At 40.1% G+C, this 18,709-nt stretch overlaps 1 protein-coding gene across 2 annotated transcripts in view; it reads right to left on the bottom strand.

The window, feature by feature from the left end:
- Window positions 1-18,709, bottom strand: part of PDE8A (phosphodiesterase 8A) — a 136,431-nt gene that overhangs the window by 7,899 nt on the left and 109,823 nt on the right. For both annotated transcript variants that reach the window (XM_084213363.1, XM_084213362.1), the window contains exons 5-17: window positions 18,610-18,667; window positions 17,167-17,255; window positions 16,861-16,939; window positions 15,138-15,275; window positions 10,808-10,896; window positions 10,183-10,234; window positions 10,040-10,082; window positions 9,047-9,124; window positions 8,028-8,098; window positions 7,351-7,515; window positions 4,937-4,985; window positions 4,521-4,656; window positions 2,607-2,805 (exon numbers count right to left, since the gene is read on the bottom strand). In XM_084213363.1, coding sequence (XP_084069489.1) covers window positions 2,607-2,805; window positions 4,521-4,656; window positions 4,937-4,985; window positions 7,351-7,515; window positions 8,028-8,098; window positions 9,047-9,124; window positions 10,040-10,082; window positions 10,183-10,234; window positions 10,808-10,896; window positions 15,138-15,275; window positions 16,861-16,939; window positions 17,167-17,255; window positions 18,610-18,667 — 1,246 coding nt within the window. The remainder of the gene's footprint in view (window positions 1-2,606; window positions 2,806-4,520; window positions 4,657-4,936; window positions 4,986-7,350; window positions 7,516-8,027; window positions 8,099-9,046; window positions 9,125-10,039; window positions 10,083-10,182; window positions 10,235-10,807; window positions 10,897-15,137; window positions 15,276-16,860; window positions 16,940-17,166; window positions 17,256-18,609; window positions 18,668-18,709) is intronic.

The following is an 18,709-nucleotide window of genomic DNA, read 5'->3' as shown; positions in this document are numbered from 1 at the left end:
TGTTCTACACAGAGCAATGGAAAATTCATTATAAGCTTCATTGAACAGTGCGTGACTTTTTTGGCCATTTTGTACCTCTTAAATTTTGCCTTAACCACACCTTTGTCACAGCACATCAAATTAAACAAATGTAAAGTAATAAATGAGTTTGTGTTTTCTAGCAACAGTGAAACCACCTTCATTGGAGTTAAGGTATTTGGCTTGGAAAAAAGACCAATACTGCTAAAAATGATTCTATTAGCACCCCTTGATTTCCTTTGGCAATTTAACGTGTCCTAATCATGTTCCACTTACGTGCTGGCTAGGTTTACAATTTGAAAGGAATGCTATCCATACATGCAGTTCTTTAATAACGCTGTCTGGGTTACAGCTAATGCATAGTCTGTGGAGAATATTTGATGTTTTGTATCCATGGATAAATTACATGACACATGTTCTGTACTTTCCGTGTCACATTCTGATTCTGGTAGCATGCTGCACTGCATGCTTTATGTCTGCTTGCAATGGGCATTGCTTTATGCCTATTTTTATCCACCCTGTCACGAAATACAAACCTATTTGACTCCTCAGATTTTACACTTAAGTGTTAATACTTTATTAATAGCATAAAGGAGAAAAATAACTAAGCATCTCAGAAATATTTCATATACATTTGAAAACCAGCCTTTGTGCTGTGTTTATACTGGCATTTGTGAAGGATCACAGATACAAAACAATTACATTAAAATTTTTAATAAAATAAAAGAGACACAAGAGCAGAAATATTCCCATTTGAATCTGGGAGCAGGGCAGATAATTTTCATTCCAATTTGCTTTAATTTGGGGTCCAAATTCTCTTTGGGCCCTTTACTGCCATTCAGAATAGTTACATTTGGTAGGGGAAAAGACAAACCCTACCCTTCTTCACACCTCCTGAAATTATGCAATGACTTGACTTTGCAGGAGCAGGGATATTATTCATTGAGGACTGTCAAAAGAGTCTCATGGAGAACAAGATAAGGCAAATAATTCTTTCTGCTCTAGTTCATAGTTAGCATTGTCTGAAATACTCTCTGCTGTGTGTTAACCTCTTCATTCTTTCTCTCAGCTGCTGCTCCTGGGATTCTATTTTTGTGGTATAAATTTCAGAGAGAGGGATTTGAGAGAGGGATTTCCTTGGAGGGATACACAGAGTAGCATTCAGTCTGGCTGAGAAAGACCTGTGCAGATGGGAAATGGCCAGAAACATGAGAATACCTGACCTGGAGGACCACAGCAATCTACCTGACTTATTTCAGGGATTTACAGCACTTTTACACCCAAAGTAAAGCCAAGGATTCTAACTTTGTTATCTTAGCTCCCATGACACAGAAGTGAAAACGGTTCTGAGAATATGGCTTCGATTTTGGAGCCAGAAAATCTTCCTAGGCAAGTTGAACTGAGTTCAAGTTACCAAAAAAAATATTCTCAGCATGAATTTCAGCGGCAGAATTGGGCTCTCTGTGTTTAGATTAAGTTGAACTCTGTGCAACACAAAAGCAGCTGGGCTATAACTTTGAAAAGATGAAGAGAGAATTCTGAACTTTGATTCTGCTCCTTCCATTGCTGCAACATTTTTTTTCTCTTCCTATGCCTACAGAGGAATGGAATGGAAATAACATTCTGGAAAAAGAGGAGGCAGTCATGCTTCTGTGGCATTGAAATGGATCCAGATCTTGTCTGTTTTTCATAGATATTCTTGGGAAGACCAGCTAAACCCCTGGCAAATCAGGGGCTGAAAAAATCCAGTGATGTTCTATCCTCACTTGGCATATAGTATTTGTAAATCAGCCTCTGGAGAGCACACTAATGAGCTGCAGCTCCAAGTTAACGGAATTACTACAGTTCAATGAGCTGTCAGAAGCTTGTTTACAGTCACAAAGTTCTCAGCCAGGTGCCCATCACTGGTGCTATCCTTAGGCAGGCCAGTTCAGAACTTCTACCCAGGACTGTGACTCAGAAACATGTCCCACCACTCAACTACACACACACTAAGCACTGTTTTATTCCCCCTCTACAGTGGGCATGTGAGAGCAAAATTCACACTGATTTATTCTGGTTTCCATGGTTCTAATAGCCCAGTGGGTGTTATGGTAGTGACAAGTAATTTTTTTCAATACTCTCCTCCAATGCAGTCTCTGCAAGCCTCAGGGCATCTTCTCCAGTGGGTGATACAGCCTACTTTATGGCCTATATTGTCTCGGGTATCTTCTGCAAAATGACCATCACAAGACATAAGAGATGGCAATTTACCACATTAAATCTGTATTTGGCACGTACCGTCACAAAAATAATTATGTTATTAGCTCACCTATCTGAGAAGGTTACATATATGAAGAAGTTTTACATGAAAATAGGTTTTCTTATTCCCCCATCAAGAATTGTTCAATTCTGTAATATTAGTTTCCATCCTTCTACATATCCTGTAAGAGAGATCCTAGAATTCATGCAAAGCAGCCCAGTTCTTTGACCTCAGAGTTACCAAACTGGCACTAGACAGACATTTGGCTTTTGAATCTGTTTCTGAGAGATCCTTTGACTGCATCTGTATTTCCCACCTGCATTGTTTCACATAGGTGTGGACTCACCTTTACTCTCTCTTTAGACAAGAAGTAAGCAGTAGCATGTAGTACATCTGCTGAATGAGTAGAATTATGGTAGGAGTTGGAGGAATGGTAGTTGGCCTCAATAACTTGTAACCATGACCTCAGAGTGGATTCTGAACAGTTTAGGAATTCACAGATTCCAAAGCGAGCAAATATTTTGAGACCCAGATAAACCAAAGGCCTGTGGAGACAAATAAACAGAAAGTTTTAAAATGAATGCAGCTGAAAGAATACTGTATAGCAGAGGCACTGTGAATCCACACAGAATTTTTAGCTATTGACATATGCAATGATGTGTAAGGACCTGTTACAGAATTACTGTGTCATTTACTGGAATTGTAACATACATAAAGTCAAATCCCCCTTACTCCCCCCTCCTAGTGTCAGACAAAGGTGTCTCCAGGTTTCTCTGTCAGGGAACTGTAATGCACTAAAATTCAATTAATTATCCTGGCTTTATTACCATATGTCTGCTTGGACTTATGGCAATACTAGTAATACATTCATACTTGTGAGTCATTGAAAATCACTTTACTTATCTTAACAAATGAACTGCTATTACTCAAACACAGTAGGAAGCAATCATAAGTATACTACCTTTAATAAGAGTACAGGCAACAAAGTACCTCCTTTGTCCCTCTGTGGTCTCTCCAAAACAGTAAGAACAGAGAAACCTACCTGGTGATCTCATGCATGCTGGCTGGGATAATTAATTAAGTTACTGCAATGTACCCATTAAATGTTGTAAATCACACAGACTGGCTGTATTTTTACATCTTTCTTTTTAATTACTTTTTTCTATTACTTCATTAGAAATCAAAATGCAGCAGAGAAAGAAAACCTAAAGCAAGTGGATGTAAATACCTTCATTTAAAATAAATCATTTTAAAGAAGAATAGAACCCTAGGGGGTTTTGCACCTTTTTGGTTCATAAAACCACAGTCTAATAATGAAGTGCATATTTGTTAACTAAGTGTCTGACATCTTTCTTAGACTTTGGTTTTGAATACCTTTCAAAGCTCTTACAGATCTGGGATTTTGACAAAAGGTTTAACATAGTCAATTCATTACAGGATCTGGCCTCCAAATTAGGGTCTCATAAAAGCTTTTGCCTAAGACAAAGCATGATACATGAAACTAGACCCAAAAGGGAGACTTTTGATAAGCATCAGAAAATAAAACCAAGGATTTAAACAGAAAGAACAATTTACAGTTTTAGGGGAAGCCTTTGCTACTAATGAAGTACAGTCTATCAAAGCTGCTGATCTGCTTTAAAAAACTTCTGTGATAGAAATTGGTATGCCCTGCTTTTTATCAGTAACTGTTCTTCAGTTAAGTTTATACATAAAATGTAACCTGTCAAGATTGTAGAATACAGTCCTTCCTCTAATCCCAGGGAAAGATAATGGGAATTCTACTGAAAAGCTCTATTGGAACTGTTCAGGAATAAAACCTTCCCAATCAAATGGAAAGAAAATAAAACCTAATCTGTATTAACTGATCAAATCAAGACCAGCATGTTTACCCTGTGTGTAGTTTGCCATAATAGGAATTTGAATCCCCAGAAGAAAATAATTTGATTTGTATAACTTTTCTATTACTGAATAAAGGAAGGCTTTAAAATTAAGCTGTCTTGTCATTATACCATATCAAAGACCTATAATCTTCACTTATATCCACTGGGAATTTGCAGGAAATAGTGCATGATGAAACAGAAGCCATTTAAGATGCATACACAATTAGAAATGACAATGAGAAAATTTCAAACATCTGACATTGAAAATAAAATTAATTCAGTTGCAAAAGCACAGGTAGAGAACTTAAGGATCTGATTAGAGGATGACATTTAAGTCAATTTTCAGCAACTGCAGTTCATGAGCTCTTGCATTTACTGACCTTTTATGGGTGGCAGCCTCAAGTTCAAAGATATCAAAATCCCACTGTTCCTCATTTTCCATTGCCTGTGTTATCCGTGGGGGTATGTCATTGAGGGAGATTGGAGAGCTCAGACTGCCAGCAACCTGATGAGTTTCTTTTGAGGAATACAGTTATTACTATATGTATTTATTAACAGTATATTAAGTAGTATATTTAATAGTGAGATACTATTTTACTGAATGACCATGCTTTCTCTTCTGTAGTAAAACCCAGCTCAACAGTGCTGCAGAAAAATGCTTACAGATAAAAAACCCCCAAACCACAAAAAAAAAAAGCTCATTAAAAAGGACATCTAATCACATTTCCCCTGTTTCTTAAATTTCTGAACATGTTTTAGTATCTCAAAATAAATTAGCTGCCAAATTAAAACTTACGTTTTGCTGACAATATGTATTCGTTCCCTGATAATCTTCGTAAACCATCCTGTTAAATGAAAGTTGCAAGTTAAATGGAGGGTATTGCACAATAGGTCTAGGAGGAGATGACACCAAGTGGGAGCACAACTTCAGAGAAGCCTGAGTGCAGCCTGTCACAGTCATCAGAGCTGCCTCTCCCTTATTTGTTTGTGTGTTCAGATTCACCTGGTTTACACAGAGCTCATAACAGATGAGGAACTGCAGGCTAGGGGATACAATATGGACTCAGGCAGGTAAAAACTCAGGTTTCTCAGGTGCAGATGGAGGTCCAGAACTGCAGCCTCCCATCTGTCTGTGCCTGGCCAATGTGCACACCAGCTGTGGGTCTGTGCCTCAAAGCAGGCACGGCATGTCCACACACTTCCAGCGAGGAGCAGAGGTGGGCAGTGGGAGGGAGTGGATGGGGACATTCCCCTGCTCCCTGACCTGGTATGGGCAGATCCAGTCACCTCAGCAGCATAAGACTCTCATGAGAATCTCAGGAACAAATTACTCTGAGGCTTCCTTTCACACAGACTGTGAACTTGTTTATTCTTCAGTTCAGTGCCTCCTAGGCTTAATTCTGGCATGGTGCCTAGATGTGAACACTGAGATGATGGATTAAAACTAACAGAATTATGTATTTAATATTTACTTTTCGTTTTATAATTCTAAATGCTGTGACCCAAATCCTTCTTGCTCTTTTGAGGTTACAGCTGTTAGCTCATGTTTAGCCCATGATGTCAAAAAACAGTGTTTAAAAAAAATACTTCTGAACACACCTTATTAAAAAAGTTATTCACACCAATTATAGCTGAAGTAAATGTGGATCCTGTATCTGACATGGAATATCCACTCTTTAAAAAGCTGTTATATCTAATTCTTATTTTCACATTTGTAAGTAAATGAGTTTTGTGATTTAAAAGGAAAGGGAGTACAACAGTGGCTGTTCAATAGAACTGCTATGACACAAAAATTTAGGTCACCAGATGCTGCCTATCATTTAGAATCAAAGATTAGTTTTTAAGAGTTGAAATAGCAGGTGTAATTGTATCTGGTAAATCTATCTTTGAACTCCAAATGCCCTTCCTGCTTGAGAGTTCAAATCCAATAACATATTACTTGTTTCCTTCTCAGATGTAACTTCTGAACGCAAATGGAACAATATAATTCTGTTTTCAGCAGACCCTTTGATGGAAAAATGTTTCTCTCCAATAACTTTAAAACTCATACCATGCCATATGCTCTGAAATTAATTTTCTCAACTTTTCTTACTGCTCCATAAAAAAGCCTTGGGTTTATTTTTATAAAGATTTTACATTTTGCAATATTGTTATCTTCATGTTCATGAATCAAATACAACAATCCTCAAAAAGGAGAAAACAGTTGAGTTTATGGACTTTTGTGTATTCAGCAGGAGAAAAGATTCACTTCAAGACTAATGATTATATGTATCAATATTCTTCCTGTATTTTTGTAGTTAAGATAACAATAAATTTTGCCTACTCAGTTAGTATATACAACCCAGTATGAACCATTCAGGTCTTCTCCTGGTATTCTTGGAGTCTCCCACGTTTCTCCTGATTAGGTATTTGCTGTGGTATTTTTAAAGGTAAAAATACACATAAACTATTTGCAGAGTCTGACGGATACTGCAAAGGTGTCCTGATAGCTCCAACATGAAATTATAATAGCCCAGAGACATCTCTGAAAAGCTCACATTTTGTGAGCCTTTTTACATCCAACACACTGTAAATTTTTGTCCTGATGTAGCTTCTCATATGCAACCTACAGACTGATGAGAGCACATATCCTTAGGGCACAGGTAACATTCATCTGAACTCATCTTCTTACCATCTGGAGGGTCAGACTCCAGGCTCTGAAGGTTTGGGTTCAGTTCTTGCTTCATTATGTGCCCTTGGTTCAACTTTGTGTACTATGCTACAGGTACAAACATAATCCAAGAAACAACAACAAAAATACGTATTTTGCATTCTTTTGAAAACACTCCTGATAGACTGAAAAGCCCCCCAAAACCACATCATTCTAATCCTCATTAATAAATAAAATAAAAATCCAATTCTCTTTCTTTCTTCCTCTCTTATCTATACCTTACTCAAACGAATCATATTGAAAAAAAATTGGTTTTACTTTCTATTTTTAGCTAAACTAATGTTTTAAAGGGGCTGGTCAATTTTCTTCCCATTTTCAGAGCTACATTATTCAAGCAGGGGGAAAAAGTCCCCCAAAAGTCCCCAAAAAGATGTGTGCAGTTTTTCCTGAAAATTTGGCGTTGTAGAGGCAGGGCACATGGCAGATGATAAAGATCAAGTAACTGGGAAAATCAGGCAGGGAACATTAATCAAGAGCAGTTTGTGGCAGTAAGTACTTACTGTCATTAACCCTCCAACAAGGTCACTTGTGTGTGGATCCTCATCTTTTGTCCCCAGTTGTGGAGAGTACAATTCAGTGGTTCTTAAAATCTCCAAAGCCCGGTCTAAAGCTTCTGCAACTGGCATGGGACTGCTCTCTTGTGCAGCATTGATGATGTTGATTACCTAATGTAGCATCAGACATATTGTGAACTCAGAAGTGATTTTTAAAAAACAGAGACATTCATTAATTACTGTGAAAAACTCAGGAAAACAACAAGACATAAAACTTTAATCTGCATGGGGGAAAATCAGAATGAAAGGGATGTTACTGAAACGCTGACGTTTGTACTGACTCTGGGAATAAGATATTTGCCTTAAGGACAGCAATCTTATTAATGACTTTCCCCTCCAAGGCACAGCCTCAAAATGTTCTGAATGGATTTAATGTAACTTTCTCCCACTTGCCTCTCACAATTTGTTCAAGAGCTGGTTTCTGACAAATCTCTGAATGGTTTCAGAAAGCAGTTGACCATAAGTAAGAAGGAGGAACTCCAGTCCCTCCTTCTTAAAAAGGATCATGTGAAGGCTGGATGACACTCTACCAAGCAGGTTTGGGAGACCTTGGTTCAAAGTCTCTGCCTTTTAGAAGCTCCAGCAGTGGAGGGTGGTGCAGCACAGCAGAGCTGTGACATTACCTTGGTGATGGGAGCCTCGATCGTCATGGAATGGACCCTGGCCATGGAGGAGCGGCGCCGCTGGGAGCTGCCTGTGTGCAGAACAGAGCAGAAAATGCACCCTGATGGCAGAGACAAGGCTGGACTGCAGGATCAGCCAGGAACTCCTGAGCCCCTTCTGCACTGCTCACCCTGCTGGGCCTTTCAGAGGAATCTACTGCAGAATGCACAACTGCAAAGAGATGCTGGCTGAACCACTGATGTCCCTGACTAGAGATGAGTGGCTGTAACAGCCTGGCAAAATCATGGCTTTGCTTTATTATTTTAAATATTCAGTTACAAACTCAGTTAAAAGACTAGACAGTTTTGTGTGTATAAACATGCAGGTACAGGTAGGTAACCACTGAATTTAGATTATTTCTGGATGTATCTACTCTTGCTGCCTGATGCAATATGACAAATCACAATGAGTCAGCTTCCAAGCTGAGGTAAATCACTGAAGCTCTTTTGAAGTGGGTACTTATGCCAAATAAAAACAGTAGAGGTTTTGGCCTATTACATTGGAAATTTTAAAACAAATGTTTTATATTGGTTAGCAATTTTGGTTCTGCAAAGAAAAGGTCAAGATGAGATTTTTCTGGATATTGTGCTACCTATAAAATGCAGACATCTCTGTTCCTTATTGTGCTGAGCAGTTCTTAAGAAGAAGAGTCAATGCTATTTTTGCTATACTGGAACATGACTGTATTCTCACTGCCACAGACATACTTCACTAGTGTATGCTGCCTAGACTGTGATGAGGGATGATTTAACAAAAGCATATAAGTGTCAGCAACAGTTTTGAGTATGTGACTCATCTATCAAGTTTGGGGTGATTGAACAGAGCAAAATACAACACAGTGAAAGAAAACAAAATTCAGAAAAAAAAAATCTTCACATCTCTATCAAGGGAAGAGGTAAGAAATGTAATAATTTGTGCATTGGGTTTGCATGACAACTCCAACTCAGCCAGACCCAACAGGATGAGTTGTTTCACATACCATCACTCCCACGAGATGTTGTGGATCTGACATCCAGGGATCCTTTCCTCATGTCTTTGTGTCTGCAAGTCTGAGTATCTGTGAAGAAAATGATATTGCATAATGACACCAAGTTTTGCCCAAGATGTAGTTAAAGGAACTGAAGGTCAGAAAAGCCTGGCAGCAGCTGAGTGACATTGACCTCAACACTTCAGCAGGTGAGAGCTGACCAAAGTGCCTTGGAAAGCTGTTGCCCTATTTGGCTGTCCTGAGCCCAGTAAAGTTCTCAGGCAGAACATGCCTAAATGTCTGTGCAGAAGGAAACCGTGGAGAGAAAAGCTCCTCTCTTGCCACTGTGACACAACTGCAGTTGTGAACACAATTTGTGCAGCACACCTGAGCTCACACAGTGCCACCAGGCACTGGTGGGCCACAGCAGAGCACGTGTCAGCAAGGGGGGCAGTGAATCCCAGGTTCCTTAGGGACTCCGAGATTCAGCCTGTGCTAAAACTACAGTTAACAACAGCATGGATGCCAAGGATGTCCTAACTGAAGTGCTGATACATGGGATGAGGGTGAATTATAGTGTAGGTCATCCTCATTTCCACCCACATGCAAATTCCCCACAAAGCAGCTCAAAGCAGTGCAGACACAGGTGCCATGTGCTACAGAGCAGCCCCAGCAGCAGGATGACATGACATTTCCAATTCTGTCACAGGGATCCACCACCCACAGCTGAATTGTGGCACTGAATCCAGCAGGACCATGACACCAGCTTGGGGCCCCATGACAGCATTTTCAAAGGTGGGCTGTTTATGTCACTTCTAAGTAAGTGAGGCAGGTAGAGAAGGGGCTTGTATTTATTTTCCTGCTTTTTGAATTGGATTCCCAGCTTACCACTGGGCAAATAGGACTGTTCTGAGAAACTGTGTTTCAGTCAAATCACTAACAGTGGCCTTTATTCTCCCCCCAGGTATGTTCTCCAGTTCTTGGGACAGAAGAGACATGTCATACCTGTCTGAGATTCAGCCTGAATACATTCACATGTCTTCTCCACCTACAATTCAGCAGGAGAAATCCAGTTAGTCAGAACTCTGCCATTATTTTGTTATACTTAGGGCTCAAACTAAAGAGAGCGTGGCACTATTTTCACTTACCTTATTGTTGTCATTGCACAGTCTACTAATTGACACATAGTGTCTAATCTTTCTGCAGGCAAAAAACAGTGAGTTAATTCCCATCCAGACCTCAGCTCTAATTCAGTGCTGACACTTGGGTGCTCCAAAGGCTTGATTTGGGGACCAAGGGGAAGTTGCATAAAAATCTGGACATGCTTGAATCTTGCCCATGATCAGAGCATGCAGTGACCTCATCCCATAGCAACCCTTGGCAAGAGCCATGACAGGAACACAGAAGAGTGAGCAGGGAAGGACACAGTACAGGTGCTCAGTGCAACAGGATGTGGGTCCTGGTGACACCAACACGAAGCACAGAAGGACCAGATGGTGCACTTGCACTTCAGGGAGAATTAGAAGAGTCAGAGTCACAACTAAGCACATCTGCAGCTTTGGCTCCTTTTGGGGGAGAATTAGAATTTCACTTTCACACAACATATAAAGTTGATTTTGACCCAAGGAATTAAGTGCAGAGGTCTGAGGCACCCTTCCTTGCATAAGCTTCCATTATACTCAGCAGCAGGATAATAATATCTGCTGGAGGCAACTCAACTCTAAACTGAGCCTTCATTCAGACACAAATCATGACTTCAGCTTTCACACTTACCCTCCCTGTCCAATGACAGGTAGTATCTTCACATTTTGTTGTATGCTATCTCCATTTTTCTTTTTCGCATAGTACATTCCTTGCCATTCCTGAAAAAATAATTCAAGTGGAAGGAAGTTCAGATAAAACATGAAGAGAGGCTGTAGCTCCATAGCTTCTTTCACTGAAAGCTGTCTCACGATACAAAACCAGGCAGGACTGGTTAAACTGTGCTCAAACCCTCAAATTTCTCCCCTGTAAGTAACCTGCAGGTCACTGTGCTGCTGCCAGTGCAGGACAACTTCCAGAGAAGCAGCCTGGGAACACTGATGGCAACAGCTGGGACTCAGGAGCTGTGGGAATTAGCTGCATTCTCTTGCCCATCCTACCTCAATGGTCTTGCAGGTCATTTTGGGGAGAGCTGGCAGAGAGCCTGTGTAAGCAGGAGCTCAGACCAGCCCCTGCCTGGAGCAGAGTCCCCCCGGGCTGCAGGTGTGCTCCCCAGGGACCCAGGGCAGGAATGTCACTGCAAAGCTGTTACACCATCCTCATCCCCTCCCTGCTGGATACACCCCTCTCCTGCACGGCGGGGATGCCTTATCCCTGGGTAACATCGAATGTAACTGTGACTAAGAGTGCTTTGGTATCCCAGCACGTTTGCTTTCCATACTGTCAGTTTACTATCAAATGCAGCAGAGATTTATTCTGTTTCTTTTAAAGCAGAAGAGAGCCCAGTAGAATAGTTCCTGCATTCTGCCTCCCCTCTAAAAGCACTCTGGTTTTAGGATTGCCCACGTGTTCCCATCTCTAGAATAGCTGTTGGTGGTCTTTTCTAAGAGATGCATATTTTGAGCTGGGCATTTACTAAAGTCCAAGTGATTAATTAATAATTAAATCCATCTTCCATGTTCACTTAACACAAATTCCTCAGGCCAATTGCTGTATTTCATTTGAGCTCAACAAACTGTAGATCAGATCTTATGTATGTGAAAACACCCTCATGAGCCACACAATATGTATTTATTTATGTGAGACCGACAGATTTCACAGTCAAGCTGGCCAGAACACAGGTACAGAGAGAATAGTTTTACATTTATGTGGATGGAGCCAGCAAATAAAGACTCCAGCCCACAGAGAACTGCATGGTGACAGGCTGTACAGAAAAAAAATATTAAAGGCTTTTCTGAGGATCTGTCAGAGAAGAGAACTGTGAATAACAAACTGTGTAGTGAGCATAATGTCTTCCGTGAGCTGCTTGAGGAATACAAATGAAGATAAAGCAAGCACCACAAAATTCAATGCTCTCATAATTAAAAGTTTGCACATCAATAGTTTCCTGACAACCAGGATGAGGCAGAGATGAGTAATTGATCTCTAACCCAGGTAATAAACCCAGGATGTGCACAAAGGGGTGAAGTCATAAACTACATATTGGATAATTCCCTCATTGAAAGCGTATCCTTTTAAGGCAGGTTATTCACTAATGTGTTCTTCTTAGTCAACAGATCGACTTTTTAACTTGTGAATTTCTAAAACCTGTGAAACTGTGATAGGAAATGTGTGAGGGAAAAGGTCAGTGCAATTCTGAGAAGCAGGAGGTCCAAGCCAAACTCCTGCTGGTAGGTGAAGTTCTCCCAGGGATGTCACTTAAACATATTTTAAGAACACCATATGCTCTCTCCCAGAGCCTCTGTCAGCAATCCAGCAGAGAAGAGCTATTCCCAAGATGTGCTGTCACTCAAGCCCATGGTTATGCCTGCACTGGAGCCACACAAGCTCCATGACCAGCTCCTGCTGGGGGGTGCTGGGAGCAAACCAGAGCAGAGAGCACCCCCGGCAAACCCCACAGTGCCCCTCCTGACAGAGTGCACCAAACTCCAGGAGGAAGGCCAAGGCACACATCCATCCACAGTAAGGAACCCCCCAGCTCAGCCTTCCTTTCAGACTGGGGCTTCCTGCAGCACACAGCAAAGTTCAGCAAGCTGCTTGCAGAAAACAGAGCAAACCAAAATAAACACCATGAGCACAATCTCCCAGAACAGCAGGCTGAGCTAGGAAGGTGCTGCCACAGACCTTTACCACAGAGTGGGATTGCTCTCCCACCCCCTCTGGAAAGACCTGGCAAACAAATCCCAAAGGGGGAGAGGAACTGCATGGCTTGTCTGCTTCATCAGTCGGTGTTCATCTCACTGCAGAAAAAGCAAAACTAAAGCAGACTGCAGAGATCAGAGGCACCAAGAATTCAGAATTGCACATTTCATCTTAATGGATGCGATTTGAATCATGAAACACCAGAATGAAGAAAAGCACAACTCTCTTTTAACTCCTCAAGTATGGATGGATGAACATTTCAATAACATTGGCTTCTGGCAAATTACAGACAGGTGTAGTAACAAAAAATTAACTTCCAGAGATATGTTTTTTGGTAAGAGAAACCACATCCTGACCCAAGAATCCCTATGTACCTTGCAATTTCCAAGTTTTGAGTATAACACCTATGAACTTCTGTTTTATTATACTGAACTTGCTCACAGCACTATGCTTGTCAGCAGAAGAGGTGAAATGCTGCAAGAGTCCATCTTCCTAAATTCCATTTAAAGACAAGATAAATTTCATGCAGCTTAGATTTTTCCAATGATCAGAAAAACTTGCTTTCTTACTATTTCTATTACTCTGTTAGTATAGACCATATTTGCTCAAAACAAAAGGCAAACCTGTTGACAGGCAGCAGACAGATTCCTTTTTTTGATATGCTGTAACCTATACAAACCTACACTAACCTACTTTGCTGTAGCCAAAATATGGCCTATTGTAGTGAGAAGCAGTCTTCTAAATTTAGGATATAAAGAAATCCCAAGTCTGAAAACTACACACAGACCATGTCAGAATGATCCAGGTAACTCAAGACACCGCTGAAAATGCTGTAATATCTTGACACAAATTATTTCAAAACTTCAAGTATTTCAAAGGTTGTTCCTCACAATTAGCCTCTACTTGCAAATTATTCCTGCAACTATTTAATTGGCAATTCATTTTTATATTAATATATAAATGTAAGGTTGCATAGATTACATATTATAAAACGTTCCAGAGGGAAACACAGAACACCTGCAAACAGAATATATCCACCTAAAACAGCTTAAGCTGTTCCAGACAGATCTAAGTAGGCAGGATTTCATTAGACCTCACTGTTAAAGCCACACAGTCAGGAGTAAAATTACTACAAGGAAGGAGATGAAATAGATTTAGACTTCTATCATTCATAGAGTAAAATATATTTCCATTATTAATGAATTTTTTATCAGCTCACTAAAATATTAAAAATTTTATCACTTTATATCTTGAGAATTGATGGTGTGGATTTAGAACCTGACACATCTAACGTATCTGAATTATAACTTAATAAGTACTCCCTCCTAAGATCAGTTTTGTATTGCACACATTTACTGGAATAACTTCAGAAGTGTGAGTCCCCATAATCCAATGTCTGCTGCTGGGACCTCTTCCAAGAGGCCAACACTCGTGGAAATGAGCGACACAATCTCCTTGAAATGCACCTGGAATCTGCACCCAGCTTCTGCCACTGAGTGCTGTGCCAGCCCCCTGACCCCCAGAGCAGGACTCACCACAGCTCTGCATTTTTGCTTTTAGATCCAGAGTGCCCTGACTCCCTTTGGCAGCTCCCTGCCCTGTGCCAGCGCTGAGCTGCTTCCCACGGACAGCGCCCGTCACCCTGGGCCAGGGAGCATCATCCAACACAGCCCTTCCCAAATCCCTCTGGGCAACCTCCATGATCCTCTCCCTGCAAGGCACTATGTCATGTTCAATGACATCAGAAACCAGCTCACCTCAGAGCAATGAACCTTCCTAATGGAAATCCATTAGACAGCTCCCATGCCATTAGGGAATTAAACAGACTGGCAGCTGGCAGCTGACACTGCCTATCACTTTCAAGTGATATTGCAAATGTCTCCTTGATATTTTTACATTCTGAACTTGCAAATCAGCTTCTGCATTTCATGGTGAAATTCTTCAATATGGTACTTTTCTCATTCACATAGCACCAGACAACATGTGCATCCATCTCATTTTACTTCGGTACTCCCACACCATTTGCTATGAACAGCATAAATTATAAAGAAACACAGCAAGTCACTTATTTTTGTAAAACAAGTATCTCTACCAAGCAAGAAAAGAGAAAGAAGCCCTCAAAAATGAAAAAATGTTTACTTCTTGTTTTAAGTTGCAAATGCTATGTGTCTGTGAAGCTGCAAGTCACAATGTGTTTCACTGCTGGACTACAGTAACTTTTACAGGTAGCAAATAAAAGTGATAGAATGCCATTACTCACCTTTCCTATCTTTATGCAGGAATTAATAGTATCTAGGAAATCAGCTTTTTTTTCATTTATAGGCACTTCTGTTAATTCCTTCTCTATTAGTTCACCTATTTGATAGCCCATCATTGTTTCAAAAGCAGGATTGACGTACTGTGAGATAAAAAACAAACAAACAAACAAATAGCCATTCAACAGTATACTTAAAACACAAGAGAATCCCTTGTTTTGCTTGCTTAACTAGGAGATCTCTTTCCCAGCCTGAAATAAATGTCGGCATGTACTATTCCTGAGAGAGATGCTCACATTTTTTCTTTGTGAAGCAAACCAGGAATTTCCATGCTAGAATTGCTGTGCAGAGTGTGTGCATGTCAGCAAAGAGAGGGAAATTGTACAAACAGCCCAGTATCACATATCCACAGAGTTTAGACAGACAACATAAATTCCTGAAAAACTGCCTCTGTCAGTTCCCAAACCAATAAACCTCAAACCTTCCTCAGTGTTCCTAAAAATCATCAGCTGGATGTTGGAATACCATAGGAATATTATCCATATCTATTGGTAAATTCATCATCTTACTCTGTGCAAGGGCCAGCCATCCCTATTCCCCTGTCCAGGCCAAGCCCAGCCAAGCAGAGTGGAAGCAGTGGGATTTAATAAAGTGAATGCTGCATTTCACTGCAGGTTTTGGCCCTTGCCCAACAAAGCTGAAGACTGGTACCAAGAGCCCACCCCTTCCTGGCCTCTCACTGCTGAGCTACAAGCACAGTCCTGGCAAAGCAGCATCTGAAAGCCTTTACAACTTACAATGTTTTCATGTGAGAGAAAGGAAAAGGTGCCACTCTACTTCTAATGGTTCTCCTCTAAAAGCTCCTTCCCAAAGGAACCCTTCCTTCCCCTCCCCGTGCCTGCTGGAGCTCCAGGACTCCTGCAAGTGTCACTCCTCTCATACTCTGGGGCTGTCAGCAGTGGGACAAAGTTTGGTCTGCAAAAAAGTGTATTTAAAACAACTTCAGGATGTGTTCTGTCATTTTTGTAAAAGGGATGAAGAAGGCACATCCTTCAATGAAGTTGCCATTGTCAGGATCTGGCTCAAGAAGGTACAATTTGTAGGCATGTTACAATTCCCAGAGGCTTAGACTCAAGCCCTTTACAGATAATAAAATCACTTGTCACTGCTTCATGGCGAGGGATGGAACTAACTCCTTTAAAAAGATGATGGTTTTCAGAACTGCAAAACTAAGCACAATTTCTTTTCCCTATTTTAAAGAAATCTCTAAGAGAGGATTATATTCAAAAACAGTTGGTCCAAAAATTCTGATACATCAAACAGCATCAGATTTTAGGGAAAAAAAAGTACAATTTTTTTAATAGAACATCCATAAGGTTTTAAAGAGCATCAAATTAACATAAAATATTTCTGGAAAAGAATGCACATAAGCCAGTGGCTGCATTCATTCTTGATACAGAGAAGGAATGAATAATAGAGATAAGGAATCAATACATAAAATAGAAACAAGAGAGAAAAATCTTACTCATTCAGAAACAACAATCTCCATTAGAATTTGATTTATGCCAGACACTTTAAATGGAGAAAATTCTACTCTACAGCTGAACTCACTTCAATCTTTTGGAACTATTAAGTTAGATTAGATTCTTGTGCTGTAAGAAAGAGTAAGTGTAATCATAGACAAAATCAAACACAGAGGAATTTTCTGTAGTTATGACTTGAACAAACCTGTATTACATGGTCTTCACTTGTGATCTCAATGGCTTCTTGACTTTTCTCTAGCGCTGTAAATAATGAATTACATGCCCTGGAGAAAAAAGAAAAAGGCATCCAAAAATTTTACCCACTTTATTCTTATATATGATAATAAAGTATTACAACTCCATACTGAATAATGTTGGAGTCTAACAATTAATATATTTTCTTCAAGTAACTGACATTCTATAATTAAAAACTGTAGAATAAAATAAATACTCTATTAAAGATCTGGCAAAATTGAAAATTCTGTGTTGATAATGTTTTTGGTAAAATTACCTTAGCTTGAATTGTGCCTGCACCTGTCCAAATTCCAGCTGAATCAACTCATTGTAACAGGCCATTCTACTAGAATTTTCTACATATCTCTGCAAGTAAAAGGTTAGAAATATTTCATTAGTACACATTCCTGTCTGCAAGGATTTGAAGCTCAGATTTCTTTTGTTCGCTAAAGAACCAGAAAAGGAGTAGATTTGCCAAAAATGAACATGCTGGGACACGGGCAATGAGAGATTATTATTTTTTGGTACTAGCAAAACTTTTCAAGTTACTGCATTTTGAAAAGGTGACAGAGCCTCATGGCAATGAGGCTTAACCAACCTGTTTATTCTCTGTGATTGTCAGCAGGACCTTTGTATTTTTTAAAAATCTACTTTTAGCTTTCTTAAAATAACAGTGAAAAAAGTGTTATGTCTCAAGTAGTTAAAACTTGAAATTATTTTGAGTTTCCAATCGCTAATATCCCAAATTGTCTATAGAGATGAAAATAAAATTTCCTGTGAAATATACCTTTATTGACCTTGGGGTTTTTATAGCAATGATCTCAGTATCTTTCACTTCTTAAAAACCATTTCATATTTACCAGGTACGAGCCCGAATGTTAAATCTTTGTTCACACTAAACTCCCACAGACATGGATATTTTGGGCAGGACAACTGATTATCACAGGTAAGCCACCACAATCTCAGCCGCTAAACAAAATTTTCTGTGCTTTGCCATTAGCCCCATTTCCAAGGCTCTGATCCATAAATAATTCAGAACCTGTGCTGAATTACTTATGTGCCCTCTGGAATGACTCTGTTCATATAAATGCCATTATCTTCGGGCTGTAGCATTTCCTGGATCAGGACCATACCAGGAATAAGCAGATGGGTGCAAATGGAATGCGATGGAACAGCAAAAATCTGGTGAGCACGCAACCAAATATTTGGAATTATGCTGTAAATCAGGCCCAGCCTTGTTCTAGTGTCAGCTGAAGGCAGCAAGGTGCCCACTTAACTGATGCACTAATTAGCACCTTTTCTGCTCAGCTGGAACAGTTGCCAAGGAACAGATTCTCAGGTGTCTCCAAACAATAGCTAATAGCACTTGACAGTGTGTGAAGCCTGTTCACAATGGGAATTGGCATTTGACAGAAGAAATTTCCCACAGCACATTCTGTTGTTCACTGCAAGCTGCTCTCTGACTCTGCCACTAATCAATTTGTCAATGTCAACTTTTCAAGGGAAGGATTGTGTATTCAATCTGGAATGAATGTTTGAAGTGGAGAAGTCTCAGTCCCCAAGAGCGTCATGTCAATGTTCAGAATTGGGACGCAGAAGAATGAGCAGCACAAAAAAAAAAATCTGCAGGTTGGATCACTGGCACAAATGGTGACTGACAGCCAAACTTCTGGAGAGCTCCTTGCACGACAATTTTGAAATGTCAGAGTACAGCACATACCCTTGTGAAGCCGGCAGAGATCAGGGGCAATATGGATGACTCCTCACGATCAGTGTGCCTTTGAACAGGGAGGATAAATCAGAGATTTTGTAATGAACTC

This window comes from Fringilla coelebs (genome assembly GCF_963513975.1).
Source record: "Fringilla coelebs genome assembly, chromosome: 12".
NCBI lineage: Eukaryota > Metazoa > Chordata > Aves > Passeriformes > Fringillidae > Fringilla > Fringilla coelebs.
The sequence above is the reverse complement of the archived record's forward strand: the minus strand, read 5'-3'. Positions and strand labels throughout refer to the sequence as shown.